At 38.5% G+C, this 17,681-nt stretch overlaps 1 protein-coding gene across 1 annotated transcript in view; it reads left to right on the top strand.

Moving 5' to 3' along the window:
* The first annotated feature begins 409 nt into the window (after positions 1-409).
* Positions 410-17,681, top strand: part of LOC126235901 (tRNA-splicing endonuclease subunit Sen2) — a 56,288-nt gene continuing 39,016 nt past the window's right edge. Inside the window, exons 1-2 of the mRNA XM_049944845.1 lie at positions 410-860; positions 15,841-16,831. Coding sequence (XP_049800802.1) covers positions 669-860; positions 15,841-16,831 — 1,183 coding nt within the window. The 5' untranslated portion in view covers positions 410-668. The remainder of the gene's footprint in view (positions 861-15,840; positions 16,832-17,681) is intronic.

Here is a 17,681-nt window from a genome sequence, read left to right as displayed (position 1 = left end):
GACTGCGTGTTTCTATGCCCAAGTACATGTTACAAGGAATTGATTTCGATTTACAGTGAAACTTCTAGTTTCTCAGCAGAAGCTAAAGCTGTACTCGCAGCTTTAAAATATACGCAGAACCAATTAGAAACATTTTCATTTTAAGAAGTTGCATAGTTTAATCTGCGATGGAAGGTAAAACAAGTCGTTCCAAATCATTACGATTTATCGTGCAAAATGATCCATAGAACTTGAAACCAAATAACTAACTAACTATCTTATTCAGAAGTATCATTTGCTTATCGCCCGTTTATTGCAGTGACGAGAGACCCGTAATTGTTTAAATTGTATCTATGGTTGAAGGGTAAGGTGTAAAGTTCTTTCTTCTTTGAACTTTCATTGATTTTACAAGGCTTCTAACGTCATTGGATTTCTACGGGCTTGTTTACATTTTTTTTTTGTCTTTACTAGTAATGTAAAAAGTTGTTTTTGTTGTGATGAAATGGGATTGTCGTGAAGATATGTGTTTCTTTGGATATCTGGTGAGAAAAACTGTAAGGGTGCACTACCTTTAGACATCGGTAGTGTGTTTTTTATGCCGTGATGTGTAGTAGTCGTTCATTAATTTCGCGGACAGGCCGACATACGATTCGCGGCACATCGATCCGATTTTTGAGGACCCATTGGTAATGGAGAATGTAAAGGAGCCCAAGCGTAAGCGTCATGTGTACGTAACACGAGAACAACCATTTCCCGTCGTTATAGAAAGTGTTTCCGGTATACCTGTGAGTGCGCGACTGTGGCAAACATACACTGGTCGCTACAACGGCGACTGTGTAGTGGTGGAGAAAAAAAATGACATACACTCATTATATACAAAGGTAATCAAGTAACAGATCTAATAGTTTACATAAGTAGACACTAAATATTCTTGGTTAAGATGTCGAAAAGGTTTTCAACCCTTATAGGTAGTTCGTTGGATTTTTATTATCCTCCATTGGTTTGATGGCCCTTAGTTTTATTCCTGTGTTTTCTGTTCAGTTTAATGCCGTTCTACCATTTCCGTCAATAGCTTTAATTAGGTGTATGCAAATGTCAAATAGAAAAAAAATGTGCTCAGTGTACAAGATACATTTAGAAAACCACATTTTTTCTTCTGATCAAGAACTGTGCTTATATTTAAGAAGCCACTTGACGTTAATCTACATGCAGTATGTTATCAGCATTCATTTGAGTAGTTTAGCTCTTCATGAAATGAAATGTTACTTGCTAGTAAATATTGAATATCTCTGTTTAATATCTTGTAACATATTATCGGATTTTATCTTATGTATCCCCTATTCATAATTTCCGCTAAGAAAGTCAATTTTTGTAAGTTTGTAAGAAGGTTGTTGTGAGTGTACATTGTTGTCTTTTCCTGAATGACTGTCACTCGAGAGTTTTCAGCAGTTGTTTTCTCAGAAAAATGTGTTATAAACAGTGCTGCACATTTTCAGTGCATTGTACGAATGGTAGCAGGCAACAACCAGAATCTTATGAAAAGTATGTTTATTCATAGATAACAAGTTTCTGTAAGTGACCATATTCAGGTGACGGATGAGCACTACATGAAGAAAAGTTTCTTGGGATGAAATATTTAGTTGTTTTTGGTTGTAGCATATGTAACATACACTGTACATGCATTTCTTATCTTAGTAGTTTTCGTTTTTCGTATGTCAAAAAGTCACTCTTATATGTGACAGCTGCTGCAATTACAGGCAAATCAGTTGGTGACTGATGTAACATGTATAAAATAGTAGATACACTTATATGTGACAGAAGTATTTAATGCCAATGTAACTTCCTTTAACTTGATTTATGGTAGCAATAGGAGTAACTGAAACTGGTTGTCTATGAATAAATGTATTTTACAACAGCTTGTAGTGGATCCATGATGGGTCAGTCCATACCAAGTGGCCCAAGAAAGAAGTAATTGGTTGCTTGACCATCTCAGAGGAATTTTATATTTGCTGGGTGAATTCCCCAATGCTTAGTAGTCACAAAAATATTGTTCAAAAAAATTTATTGTTTGTTATTTTAAAATGGCGGCCATATTTGTTCCAGGCCGTGTTAATTTTTTAGTATTTGCAAGCATCTACATTTTTTACAATTATTCAGTAGGCCTAGTGGATTGTCCAAAGTCTTTCAGATGAAGTGCATTTAGTTCAACATTCTCTGGGCTACAAAGTTACATCATTATCACTTAGCTGAATGTATTGTTTAATATATTTTTAATAGGCACTAGTTCAAAGTTATCAGCCACAAATTAAATAAAACTCAATTTTTGAACAGTAGTTCTCCAAAGAAGATTAATTTCTCAACTTTAATATTTTTTTCTGCGATTACACTGCATTTCTGCGATTACACTGCATAGTATAGTTACTTTTTATAGTATCAATAGTGAGCAGCTTACACTTACAAAATTACACTATTTTTTTAAAAAATTGTTTTTTTATTATTTTTTTATTTTTCTGTTTTGTGGCCTGCATTATCTTTGTTGGGGGACCAGATAAAAATCTGAAAATTCACAGTTAATAGACCTTTATGATATCAAACTTCAGTATAAATTTCAACTTTGAGATTCAGTTGGAAGTTATGGATAAACAATTACAAACACAAGTCATAAGTACGTTTTTTAATATCTGCGATATCTAGGCTTATGGAATAAAATATATCAGATACAGTAGATAATTTAATTATATCTATGATTACTTACTTTATTTATTGAAAATAAGCCTACTGATTACATTATACTGTTCTCTTGTTATTTGTTTTTAGTACATTGCTCATTGAACATTTGAGAAATTTGTTCACTCAGTTTGGGGGTTAGATTATAAGTTTGCCCAGTCACCGTTGTAAATTCCATGGGAGACAGCTTCCTTAGTACATTTTTAAGTGGCATCCAAATTTGATCCTTCTCAATTTTTTTAAGAGATGTCCTTGGTCCTGTCCTGGAGGGTTGACAGAATACAACATGTACATCTTGGTTTTGACAGTCAATATTATCAACTTCACCAATCCACCCTGTTCATCATAAACATAAGCCACTATGTCTTTATTTTGAAGATCCAGTTGTACAAGTTTTCCACACTGATGAAGTTCACTATCAGGCGAAGTTGATGTGATCTTACACTTCAGTAAGTTTTGTGAATGGGGTACAAAACAGTGTAAAGGATAGAGTGCCTTTAATCTTCTGACCGAGTGCCGACTAGTGTTGGGCCTTTCCTTCAAGACACTGTCATAGACTTCTTGCATTTCCTCACATTGTACAAAAACATAAGTAATTCCTTTGATATGTTCTTTATAAAGAATTCTAAATTTCTTGAGGTGTTATGATATGATTGTCATTGGTCCGCTGCAGACTTGCTTTTGTGACAGCTCGCTTTGTTGTATCCCCGGCACCATCACAAGCATTCTTCCCATGGCATGAAGCGAAAAGTGCCATTCTACATCAAACCCAAAATCTTCTTTATGAAAGGATATGTTAATAAATATTTTTTGTTTTTATATTGACTTGCTGCCCCATCCAAAAAGTAAATCAGTTTTTTATGCAAGGGTGGTGCTGTTTAATGTATTTTGTTAATTTTAGTTGAAAAATGTGCACTGCTGTAGTGTTGTGTTCAAGGTAGTCACTCACGACACAAAAGTTGTGGCTCATTAGTTTATCTTCATCTTTATAATAGAATACAAATGGATGAACTGTGGCCTGTTTGTTTAGCCATTGGTGCCCTTGTACTTCATCTTGAACAACAAAGGAATAATTTTCCGAAAAGTCAGCAAGAACTAAGCATTCATTAGCTGCCAAGGTTTGCTTTTTGTCTTTCAAAAATTTACTTTGAGCGTTTGCAATAAAATGATGCATTTTCAGATTTTCAAGGTTAGCCACCAACACTTCAAAAAACTCTTCTTGTGATTTTATGACTGTCACCATTTCAGTTCTGTTTTGTGTCACCCATTGTTTGTATTTTATATTGTCAGGCATCAAATCGTCTTCTTCAGATTGTTCAAACATGTCAAGTAAGGCTTGTTTGCCTGGACAATCTTCACATTTTCCGTTGATCATACAATTGTAACTGTCAATATTGTATATTATAACTTCCAAAAGGTCTTTATAGTCAACTCTAAGATTGGCCCCATCTATCATCAACTTTACGTTCTGATGATACAAACAAACACAAACGTTATGGGTGCCAGATGCCGCTGAAACAATACACCATCTTGGTCTCAACTTGCATAACTTTGATCTTCCAATTTTAATGTCAGGATTTTCTTTTTTAAATTCAGTCAATAGTTCATTTAAATTACCCAATATTAACCTTTTTTTGTCTTTGAATCTTAGAACCACTTTCTTTCACAGAAACACAGTCCTTTTTTTTTTTTTTTTGCCAGACATCAAACGGCTGTTATTGTCATAATCATAATACTTAATAACTTTATTGGTTGTGTTTTCATCTACCAAATTAGATGCACTTTTCTTTTGTAATGCTGGCAAAATTCCATGTTCTTTTAGTAATTGCCTTGTTAACTTAATAAGACGTTCTGACACATTATATTCATCACTAACTTTTACTCGACTCCAAGAATTCAGCAGTAAACTGATAATTTTACCCACTTTGTTTGAAGTACTGCATTTATTTTTTAGTTTTTCTATCAAATCATCATATTCGGTGGTGAAGTTTTAGAACTTCCATCTATTTTAGTACAAATTGTATTTTGAAATGAAACTTCCAAATTCTTTTTGAATGTAGCTGCCACTTTCTCATTTTTTGTATTCAAGGCACTTGGCCTTTTATGTTGACTTAGTTTTCTAATTTTACTAGCAGGTGATATACCCAGGGTTTCATAAGCTGTATCTACTTTTTTAATGGTTGCTGATAAGTCACAAAATTCTCTACCTGAGGTTTCACTATTCTTTCTCTTGTGAATTACAAACATTTTAGAATAACATGATGGACACAGTGATTTTCCTGGTATGAGATTGACAAAAGGGCTTTTATTTTTAGAATAATGATCAAATGTTATTTCTCACAGACCTTTTGTTATAGGTTTCTTATGTTTCTCAAAATGGTCCATGCAAGACTGACCAAAAAGGTGATGAATTTTTTTAAAGTATTTCATTCCATGCTGCTTGCATGTTTATTTGACCTCTGGGCCGACTCATACGTAAAACAACACTTTTTCTTCTTCACTGTAATCTTCAATTAAAGTAATGTCTTTAGAATATACTCCTTGCTTCATTAATAATAACACCAACAGAACACTGAGACACCACTTTTCAGCTGCACACTTCAAGAACTTCTAGCTAAATAAGTGTGAGTAGACAATTGTTGGTGTAAGGGAGAAGACAACAATCAGACTTGTATAGGCTTGCAGATGCAATTGTTAGCCTGCTGAAACAATTACCACAGCATTGTGTAGACAAATAATCATTAGTTAGTGTAATGTGGCGTGTTACATTATGTAATTGGTATACTTTATTTGATTAGCCTAGCAGATATCGCAGATGTTAAAATATGTATTTTTGACTCGTGTTTGTAATTTTTTTCCGTAACTTCCAGTTGAATCTCAGAGTTGAAATTTATGCTGAAGTTTGATATCATAAAGGTCTATTAACTGTGAAATTTTCAGATTTTTATCTGGTCCCCTAACAAAGGTATTGCAGGCCACAAAATGGAAAAATAAAAAAAAAATCCATTTTTTAAAATAGTGTATTTTCTTAAGTGTAAGCTGCTCAACATTGATACTCTATAAAAAGTAACTATACTATACAGTGTAATAGCAGAAAAAATATTAAAGCTGAGAAATTAATCTTTCTTTGGAAAACTACTGTTCAAAAATTGAGTTTTTTTTTAATTTGTGGCTGATAACTTTGAACTATTAAAAATATATTTAAGAATACATTCAGCCAACCGATAATGATCTTAATTTGTAGCCTAGATTGTGTTGAACTAAATGCATTTTATCTGAAAGGATTAGGATAATCCACTACTGAATAATTGTAAAAAATGTAGACGCTTGCAAATACAAAAAAAAACACATGTGGCCTGGAACAAATATGGCCGCCATTTCAAAATAATAAACGATAATTTTTTTTAAAAAATATTTTTGTGACTACTAAGCATTGGGGAATTCACCCAGCAAATAGCCTATAAAATTTTTCTGAGATGGTCAAGCAACCAGTGCCGGACCACTTGGTATGGATTGACCCTGATGCCATTCTTTAAACTCCCACCTTAAAAAAATCCTATGACAATTTGCAGTGCCGTTGTTTGTATACACTAGATATCTGCTGTTAATCTGACTGGTTATAGGTCCTCCACAGTTTAGGGGTATTCACTACAAACTTCATCTAGTGTTTGTAGGTATTCTCTTCTGTGGGCAAACCGCATTTCCCGGCTTTACTATTTATAAACTGAAGCATGTCATTTACTTTACATACAAGTGAGCTTATGGCAGTGTCCCTGAATGTGGCTGCTAAAGAAGGATGAGGGATTTGGTGTCGGGAAGACTCTGGGGCAGAAGGTGTTGGGAGGGAGCAAGGCCTTAGGGGATGATCATATATATGGACATTAAACCCTCATCTGTGGGAAGAATAGTAATGACAGGATTAATTTCCAGATTGTGGATGGCTGTTCGTTGCTTTGCTTTGGTATTGGGCTCACTTAAAAAGAATATGGGGAAGCAATATAAAACCAGGTTGGAGGTGAGGAAGTCCTGCAAAGTTCCCAGGGTCTGGAAGAGGAATAAGGATCACAGAGACAGTCAGAGCTGTTTCAGACATGGTTCATTGTCTGTTTTCTGCTGACAGAGGTCAGCGTAGAGGGTGGTGAGGAAATACTTCAAGTAGATGAGGGGTGTAAGACAGGGACGGAATCTTTCACCCCTGCTGTTCAATCTATATGCCAAAAAAGCAAAGGCAAAAATGAAAGAAAGATTCAAGACTGGGATTAAAATTCAGGGTGAAAGGATATCAGTGATAAGATTTTCTGATGACATTACTATCATCAGTGAAAGTGAAGGAGAAGTACAGAATCTTTTTAATGCAATCAACTGTGCAGTGAATAAAGAATATAGATTGAGAGTAAATCAAAGAAAGCTGAACATAATGAGAAGTAGCAGAAATGAGAACAGCGAGAAACTTAACATCAAAATTAGTGGTCACAAAATAGATGAAGTAAGGAATTGTGCTATCTAGGTGGCAAAATAACCTATGGTGGATGGAGCAAGGAGGATATAAAAAACAGACTAGCACAGACAAAAAGTGCATTCCTGACAAGAGAAGTCTGATAATGTCAGACATGGGCCTTAATTTGTGGAAAAAATTTCTGAGAATGTACATTTGGAGCACTGCATTGTGTGGTAGTGAAACGTGCACTGTGGGAATACCAGAATGGATGTAGTGCTACAGAATAGTATTGAGAATTAGATGGACTGATAAGATAAGGAATGAGGAGGTTCTCAGGACAAGAAGAGGGGATGGTGTGATAGGATGTCTGTTTAGATGTCTGGGAATAACTTCCATGGTACTAGAGGGAGCTGTAGAGAAAGAAAGACAGGAATACATCCAGCAGATAATTGAGGACATAGTTTGCAAGTGTTACTCTGAGATGAAAAGGTTGGCACAAAAGAGGAATTCAGGCAGACCACGACAAATCAAACAGAAGTGTGATGACTCAAAAGAAAAGGTGATTAGCAAAAAATGTAATACCTAATTGAAAAACTGATTACATCATGATCATGATAGAGACATTACCCTCAAGGACAACCAGTGGATGACACACTAACAACCCATGACGTCACCAATATGACGGAAATGACCATTCTCAACGTCTCCAATATGACACCTATGATGTCATTACATAAATGACAACAAACACAAAAATACTTACAAAACCAACAAACACATCCCTGTCCAAAAATATATTCAAACTAACGTGACCAGTGTGGGAAATTGGGGGTTTTTGAGTGGGGACATACTAAATACAAACACATACAGACACGCACCACGATCCCAAACCACACAAAACGACGATGTAAAAACACCACAAAATTCCCAAATTCTGCTACACTTAAGGGGCTCTGGAACGCCCTATACTTGCAATGTTATAATAATGCTTATAAATTACATCTTTCCTCACAAAGTATTTGAGGTAGGAAGTTGAACTTTTTACAGATTATTTATTGGAATATGGGCTACAACTTAACACAGGGATTTTACAAAATTTTAGTTCAGTTATTAAAGATGATTTTTTTTTTCAATTGTAATGAAAATTCACAACATTTTTTTGCAATTTTTTATTTATATATTCAAAAATATACAGTTTTTTGGAAAAAGGCTGTGTTAAATTATGCAGAAGGTACTGTGTAACATTTATTGAAAGTTTGAAACAAATATGTTTGGAAGATCCTTAGAAAACATGTAATTAGTATGAGAAAATAAAAGTTTTGGGAATCGAGCGACAAAGATTGGATTAACTTTTTAGTGCATTCCAGGTCCATAGGATGGATTATCTTCATCCTCTGCAAACTCCTCCTCTAGCTTCCTCTTGTTCCTCCTCCTGTTTACTCTTGCTTGTATTTCTAGACTCTTTACAGCCCTGTCTGCAGCCCGAAGGCGTTCCTTGTCTAAAGCAAGCATCGCTCGTACCATGTTAGAACCTATTTTCATTCCCATATTTCTAAATACCTTTGGCTTTCCAACATTTATCCTTTTCTTAAAAGCCTTCGAGGATTTCTACTAACTTTACTTTTACTCATTATTATACTTCAACAAAACAGAGACTCAAGAAACAGAATTAATTATGAATATTTTCGAGATAACGACAGAGTAAATAAACATGAAACAATCGACAATCACACCAGCGATATATATTGAACCATCACAGGTTAGCCACAACACATACTTTATCTCACATCACTAAAATGTACCTGATGAACACGGACGTTAATAATAACACCATTTGACAGCAGTTTAACAGCGCCACAGTGGGTCACGCCCATGTAGAACACATTTCAAAAAAAATTTAAAAATAGTTGTAGTCTTCGGAATTGAATAAATTATATATCTATTAAAAGGTAATAGTCTGCAGATTCAGAAAACGCAAAAAAGTAAAATTTGAACTTTTCATGATTTTGAGCCTTTCCGGAGCCCCTTAAGATATTGACAAAAATTGGTCACTTCCCTTCACCTACATAGCTCAACCGCAATTGTCAGTGCCACAAAATAAAAACCAGCTACTCCAAAAATTATAATCACACCGCAACTATCGATACTACAAAACTGACACCTAAAACAACAAAAATTGGAATCTGACAGTCAACAACAACTCACAATACCAAAACCCTCATAGCTACGACACATTGGAATCGAACACTCCCCTTGACCTATATAGGTCTACAACAGCTCACAATACCAAAAAACACATAGCTACGATGACAAATTAGAATCGGTCACTTCCCATGACCTATACAGCTCAAATACAACTGAAGATACCAAAAAAATTGAAGCTGAGTACTTCCCCTAAGATACATAAATCAACCACAAGTGCCGATACCAAAACATCAACCACCAGCACATGCATTAAATAACACCGACCCAACACCACATAAAAACCCCACCGAACATCATAACACGCGTACAATAGACCAAAAAAAAAAATGACTACATACCATAAAATAGTTCCGGCGCTACACTCTAACCCCCAACAAGCATATCCTGCTTGCATTCGCCGCATTTCACTATCTCTCTCATAAGCCCAAAAATTTGCAGAAACTTAATGATGGTCAACATGTCGTCCCCCATTTCAGCCTGCAGATGCACACAATTAAACTTAGAAGTCATATCCATACCTAACAAAAGAAGCCACAAATTGGATTAAACGACTTACTTTGGAACAAACAGCAAACCAATAACATAAACACAACGGAAACTTAATTCTTAACTCTCTGGAACTAATTTCCGTTTTTCTATAACAGTCACGACCGATAATTGCACATTTCAAGCACTGACACCCAAATGAACCTAACACACCACATAACACGCGCACCACAGGACCACACACACGCCACCAGAGGACACCACCAACTGCAACAAGACAACATCTACAAACACAACACACTCATAAACTAAACTCCATGCCATTATGACGTCACACAACACAGCACCCTTATGTCATGGGTCAAAGCCGACGGGTGGGATCAGACGCCTCTGTTGACCCAAGGAATTGGCCATCTTATCTCATAGTGGGATATATGTATCAACAGTTATGGTGATTACTTTTGAAATAAGGAACAGTTAACTTACTTTTTTCCCATGTGTCTAGTTTTCATTTGACTGCCACTTATATACCAACTGACAGAAAGATACAAGTAAAAAGACTAGTGTGGGTCTAGTGAACAACACAATGTAAGCTGCTCTTTACAAAATCAATGAACATGACATTTCAGATATGAACCAACCCCAAAATCAAATGAGTGGATTTCCCACAGAAGAACTAATGATAAATTATAAACAAAATACACAAGTGACATCAAAAATTGAATATGCAAATAAAAACATTGCAGTTTCTTTGTGACACATGATGTCTCATTGCTGTGTATCTAGAGGTGAGAGCTTTCAAGATGGCTAAAACTTTTTTGGGGTAGTGAAAAGGGGGAAGGGGCCAGGTTGACAACAGTGTTAAGAGCTGGGTTAGATATAGGTTTTATTTATTTTTTTAAAGGGGAAGAGAAAGAAGTTCCTGGGATATGAGACGTCTGTGGTCTATAGAAAGTTGAATACAATTGATAAATTTACTAGTGAACAGTTACACTCCCAGAATGGAATAAGACACAAGTAGCTTAAGTACCTATTTCAGATAATTGTAAAAATGTCACTTCAACTGTTGGTGGACAATAATGATTCTAGAATTGGAGTACAGGAAAGTAGTGTTACAGAGTAAATGTATTTTGTGGAAGGAACAGAGGTGTTCAGGTAAGAAATGTATTTGAATGGTTTGATTATGCAGAGTCAGTGCTAAGTGCTGCCTAGTAATGTTACTGAAAAGGTGAACGTCTTTGGGAAAGGGTGGGTGATATGCAGAGATACTGATTCTTATTTCAAGTCCCTTAAAAGATGATAAGACCCGTGGAGGGCTTCAGGAAGAGAATGTCAGGCAAGATTTTATGTAGGGCAAAGGCTTGTTTTTCAAACTGATGGAGACAGAGCAAGAGCACATGGTGAGACTGGTAAGAGATAAAATATGGTGAAAGACAGGTTGAAAAATGAAAAGACAATTGTAGAAGTAGTTTTAAAAACATATTAGAAGAAAGTCATTTCATATCACAAACATGAACCACCAACATTCCCCAATTTTTCCATCTGTCACTTGTTCCATGTCAAAATGCTGTTCTTCTACAGTATCAACATTCTTGGGCTCTGGATCTGCATTGAGAAACTGGAATTATCCAACTATGTGAATGACTTTCATAGAACCTTTACAGTCAGTATGCGTGAAAAGACTACAGTCAGAGATGGTGGGTGGGAGTATGAGACAGGTGGTGTACCTGGTTTGTTCACAGGGGGTGCAGAATTAGGAACTAAGTAGCTTAGGAAAGAACAAACATGTTGAGCAACAAGGTAGTCAATTTTCATTTAGTCACAGTTTCACAAATTCTTTCATTAAGTAGACAGCACACGACACTGAATAGGGGCTGTAAGACATGTGGAACGTAATGTGACTTCCTTCACTTGAGTCCCTATCTTTGATTGTGTATGAAATACATATAACAGACCTGCAATCAGAAGTGATGGGTAAGTGTCTGAGACAAGATGTTGCACCTGGTTCACTCACAGGGTTTGCAGAATAAGGGGCAAAGTAGCTTGGGGGTGGACTAAAATACTGTGTATGTGACATCTGGACGGTGAGAACAAGACTTTGAGTAGGGTATGTCTCATCTCGAAGCATGATGAGCAGTAGTCAAAGCCCTTATGAAGCTTCTCTAGGTCTTCCGTGAAACTGCATGAACTGGCCAGTGGCTGTTTCACAGTAGTTTTACTGATGTCCAGAAAATGACACACATCTCTGGACTAGCTGGAGGCATAAAATTTTCATTTTTTAACTAGGTGATTAGTAAAAAAATAGAAAACACCTCTCATAACCGAGATCAGACAAATAACAAAAAGTCCTGGTTATACAGAACTGAAATACTGGAATCGCTTTTAACTGGTCAGTTTTTCCCATCCCTAGGTTAATGTTGACTGGGGCACCTTGAAAGGGGTCCATTTGACACTAAAGATCTGTTAATCAAAAAATGGAAAGCTCAGGAAAGAATAATGACAATATTATGAAAAGGATAGATTGCTTTTCATCATGTAGTGGAGATGTAGAGTTGCAGACAGATGCAGCAAAAACATTGCTGAACAAGTAAGTTTTTGATGAAAACTCCTTCTTCTGAATTAGACAAAATACACACACACATTCATGCAAACACAACTCCCACCCACATGATCACTGTCTGGCTGCTGAGGTCAGACTGCAAGCAACAGTGCATGATAGGAGAAGCAATCTGGGTGGTGGGGCATAAGGAGGAGGCTTAGGTGAGGAGGGGAAGGGATAGCACAGTAGGGGTTGGGGGATGGTAAAGTGCTGCTTGTGGGAACATACAAATTGAGATGAGGGAAGGTAGAGAAGCTAGGTTCAGTTGGGGTTAGGTGGTGGTTGGGGGGGGGGTGGGGGGGAGGTTGTCCTGCCTGTAGCCCTGCCTCTGATGGTATAGGTGATGCTTGTTATCAGACTGAAGTAAGTGGTAGTGGGAGGATGTATGGGAAAGGTCTTTCATCTAGATCTGTTACGGGAATATCAGCCATGAGGCAAGGGGTTGTTAGCAGGGATGGAGGAGGATATTGTGTAGGTTTGGTGGGTGTGGAATACCACTATGGCAGGGGTGGGAAGGATAATTGTTAACACATTCTTCATTTCAGGGCAAGACGAGACTTAGTCAAAACATGGCGGAGAATGTGATTCAGTTGCTCCTGTTCTGGATGGTAGTGAGTCACATGGGGAATACTCCTTTGTGGCTGGACAGTGGGACTAAGGGAGGTGGTGGGTGACTGGAGAGACAAGGCACAGAAGATCTGTTTCTGTACAAGGTTGGGATGGTAATTTGAGTCTGTGAAGACCTCAGTGAGCTGCTTGATACATTTCGAGAGGGTCTGCTCGTCACTGCAGATGTGGTGGCTACGGGTGGCTAGGCAGTGTGGAAAGGACTTCTTGGTATGGGATGGGTGGCAGCTATCAGAGTGTAAGTATTGGTGGTGGGTGATAGTTTTGGTATGGACAGAAGTACTGATGCAGCCATGTTTGAGTTGGAGGTCAGCATCGAGCAAAGTCACTTTTTGGTTTGATAAGGATCATATGAAGTGAATGGGAGAGAAGGTGTTGTGGCTCTGGAGGAATGTGCGATTGATGTCATAGGTTCTGGAGAAATGTGGATAGGATGTCCTCACCCTCGATCTGGTTCACGAAGATGTGATAAGTGAATCTGAGCCAGGTGAGGAGTTTGGGTTTCTGGGGTGGTTAGGAAAGATTCCCTTAGATGGCCCATGAATAGGGTGGCACAGGATGGTGCCATGTGGGTGCCCCTTGCTGTACCATGGACCTGTTTGTAGGAGATACCTTCAAAAGTGAAGTACTTGCAGGTAAGGACATAGATGCTCATGTTACCATGAAGGAGGTTGTAAGTTGGAAGACAGTCGGATGTTGAGAAAGGTATTATTCAGTAGCAGCAAGGCCAAAGGCATTTGGGATGTTAGTGTAAATGGAGGTGCCATCAATAGTGATGAGCAGGGTGCCATGTGGTAAAGGAATAGGAACTGTGGTGAGTTGTTAGAGGAAATGATTGGTGTCTTTTATGTAGTAGAGTAGGTTATGGGTCGTAGGCTGAACTATGGGAGTAGGCATTCTCTCAGTGGGGCAAAATAAGCGGCCACAATGGTGGGTCCTGGGTGGTTGGGTTTATGGACTTTAGGAAGCAAGTAGGAGGTAGGAATGAGGAGAGAGAGACCCAGGGGAGAGGTTCTGGGATCAGCCTAAGGGTTTGAGGAAAGAGTGGAGATCCTATTGGATTTCTGGGATGGGGTCACTGTGGCACAGTTTGTAGGTGGATGAATCTGACAGCTGGCGGAGTTTTTGATGTCATCTTCATGATCTGGATTGAGGGTGAGGGCACCCTATCCACGTACCTCCAGAACATCAACATTTTCTTTCTCATTTGCTTCACCTGGTCCTCCTCAGACCAACAAAGTGCCTTCCTCGATGTTGTCCTCCACCTCAAAACTGGCTACGTCAGACCAAAACTATAAACCACCAGCAATAGCTTCACTTTAGCAGCTGCTTCCCATCCCCTACTAACAATTCTTTTCCATACAGCCTAGCCACCCTTGGCCATCGTGTCTGTAGTAATGAGCAGACCCTCTCGAAATATACCAAGGGTCTCACTGGGGCCATCACAAACCATAATTATCCTCCCAACCTTGTAAAGAAACAGATCTTGTGTTCCTTATCTTTCCAGTCACCCACCACTTCCCAAAGTCCCCTTGTGACTCAACATCATTCATGATTGTGGCAACTGAATCACATTTTCTGCCAGGGATTTGACTAGATCTTCTCTTGCCCTAAAATGAAGAATTTCCTACCCACTGTCCTTCCAATTCCTCCCACAGTGGTATTCCACCACCCACCAAACCTACACAATATCTTTGTCCATTCCTACTCAACCCCTGCTCCCAATCCCTTGCCTTATGGCACATGTCTCTGTAACAGACCTAGATGCAAGACGTGTCCCATAAGTCCTCCCACCACCAACTACTCCTGTCCGGTCACAAGTGTCACCTATCCCATCGAAGGCAGGATTACATGTGAAAGCAGTCATGTGATCTAGAAGCTAAGCTGCAGACACTGTGCAGTTCTGTGTGGCCGTGACAATACAACAAGCTGCCTGTCTGCATGAATGCAACCAAAAAAGTGTGTCCAGGAAACAGGTGGGCCACCCAGTTGCTGAGCATTCTGCCCAACACAGTTTTCTTCACTTCAGTGACTGCTTCACAGCCCATGCCATGTGGATCCTCCCTACTGACACCAACTTTTCCGAATTTGGCAGGTGGGAACTCTCCCTGCAAAATATCCTACATTCCCATAACCCTCTTGGCCTCAATCTTCATTAGTTACTGCCCTTCACCTGCCTATCTGCTTCCCTGTTCCCACTCCAGCACTAAATAGCTTTTTATCCCACCAATGCACCTACAGTCTGTGTACGTGTCTCATTCACCCCCCCCCCCCCCCCCCACCTCCGCCTCTACCACAACACAGATTGCTTCTCCCATCCCGTTCTGTTGCTCACAGTCTGGGCACAGCAGCAGCAGCAGTGTGAGAGTTATGTTTGTGCGAGTGTGTGTATGTGTGTGTTGTCTAATTCAGAAGAGGGCCTTTCGGCCAAAAGCTTACTTGTTTAACAGTTTTTTTGTTGTCCCAGTCCGCAACTCGACATCTCCACTGTATGGTGAGTAGCAGTCTATCCTTTACATAATGTTGTTAAAAGAGTATTAATTTTATTCCTGAGCTAGACACAGTGAAAGGGGTTCACATCCTCATAGGCCAATAGTTCATGGTGGTTGTATTCATGTATATATGATTTGTTATTTGTATGATATTGATATTGTTAAATAGTGGGGTAATATTATGCTTCACAGGAATAATATTAGACTTCTGATATTTTTAGTTTCTGTAGCGACAGACATTATTTACTGACAACTTTGAAGATATTACAATATGTTTATATTTTCAGGGTTTCTTTGGGAAAGGTGCGCTATCAAGGCATTTTCCCACTTTTGGAAGAGTCAAGAATGGCATTCCTCCATTTATTTCAGAGCGCCAGTGGAAGCAGAGAAACAAGTGGAAAGAAGATTCTGAATCTGAAGAGATTGATATTTCAGTGAAAGTTGAAGACAATAGTGGATATCTAATAAAAGAAGAGGTCAACAGTGATATAGACCATTCATCATCACATTTAATGCAAAGTATTGGAGGTTTGGTTAAGGAACAAGGTCCTCAAGTGTTCCCTCCTGACTGGCAGAGTGAACAAAAAGATACAGAGTCACCACAGCCTTTGCATAGTTCATACCAAGCACCTACAATAAGATTTCACAGGGATCCCCCCAAGAAACGAGTAACTGTAGTGAACCCTGTGTCAGAACAAACCAGCAGTGACAATGGAAATGCAGGAGAAGGAACTTCGTCAGGAACTGGTGGTGCATCTAGATCCCCGCTTGGAGGTAGTGCCAAAGATAGAAGCAAATCACAAAAAAGGGGAAGTGATGTTGAGGAAGACAGCAGATCACATGTGATTGAAGCAGGTAGGGCTGGACTGATGGATACAGAAGAGATCAAAAGTGAAATAAGGACAGGTGACGAGTCTCCGTCAGCCAGTGAGCACCTTTCATTACAAAGGAATGTTGAAAATGAAGTTGTTGTATTGCGTGATTCAGACAGTGAAGAAGAGGAATTGGTAATAGATAAACTGGAGGCGAGGTTAGTGCAAAACCCGTATCCAGTTCCTGAACACTTGCACTTGACACTGGAAGAAGCCTTCTTTCTGTCCTATGCTCTTGGATGTTTGCAAGTACTGGACCTCTCAGGCAATGTGATGACATTAAGAGAACTGTGGGAGACATTTCGTGCATCAGATGCTGAGTTTGTGCAAAAGTATGTTGCCTATCACCATTTCCGTGGAAAAGGATGGGTTGTCAAATCAGGACTTAAATATGGTGGAGATTTTTGTGAGTATTTGTAGTACATTAAGGTCCAGCGTACCATGTTATTTCATTATTGTTGGAGTGTGTTTCCTCAAAACAAGTATTGTTATAATAATAATAATAATAATAATAATTATTATTATTATTATTATTATTATTATTATTTGATTATTCGTGGTGACAACAGCAGGTGTGTTTGGGGCTTCAAAGATGGATTGTCATCAGGACAAAAGTATTGTGTGATGAATGGGATTTAAAAGTACGGATATGAGTCTAGACATAAATTACTCATAAGCGGCCCCTGAAATATTTATTGGAAAAGGCCCTGGAACCCCCTGCCCTCCCTCCCTCCCTCCCTCCCTCCCTCCCTCCCTCCCCCTCTCTCTCTCTCTCTCTCTCTCTCTCTCTCTCTCTCCCCCCCCCCCTCCCCCCCCCTCACACACACACACACACACACACACACACACACACACACACACACTCACACTCACACTTTATGAGGATAAACAGTTTGATGAACCATTTCAATTCCCTTATAGATAATTTGATTATGAACTAACAAAATGAGCCAACTCAACACATTAAAAGCTACGAACTAAACATTCAGGGATGCAGATAACACACAAAATTTCAAATACTCCCTTCATGAGCTTCATTGTCAGCTCAGGTGAGTGTTCGTCGTTAGTTTTTTGCTATGTTAATAACTCCTTTGCATCTCCATTTTTTGGCAGTCCATCACTTCATTCTTAATGCTGCTTTGCATACTGTCATCCAGTACATCATTTAGGATCTGAATTCTCTTCCTGCCATGCCTCTTGCTTTCGTTACATGTGCCCCTCTAAAACTGTTTTTCTAAACCCTCCTTCTTCTTTAA

Source organism: Schistocerca nitens, chromosome 2 (genome assembly GCF_023898315.1).
Source record: "Schistocerca nitens isolate TAMUIC-IGC-003100 chromosome 2, iqSchNite1.1, whole genome shotgun sequence".
NCBI lineage: Eukaryota > Metazoa > Arthropoda > Insecta > Orthoptera > Acrididae > Schistocerca > Schistocerca nitens.
This window is presented reverse-complemented; position numbering and strand designations above follow the sequence as displayed.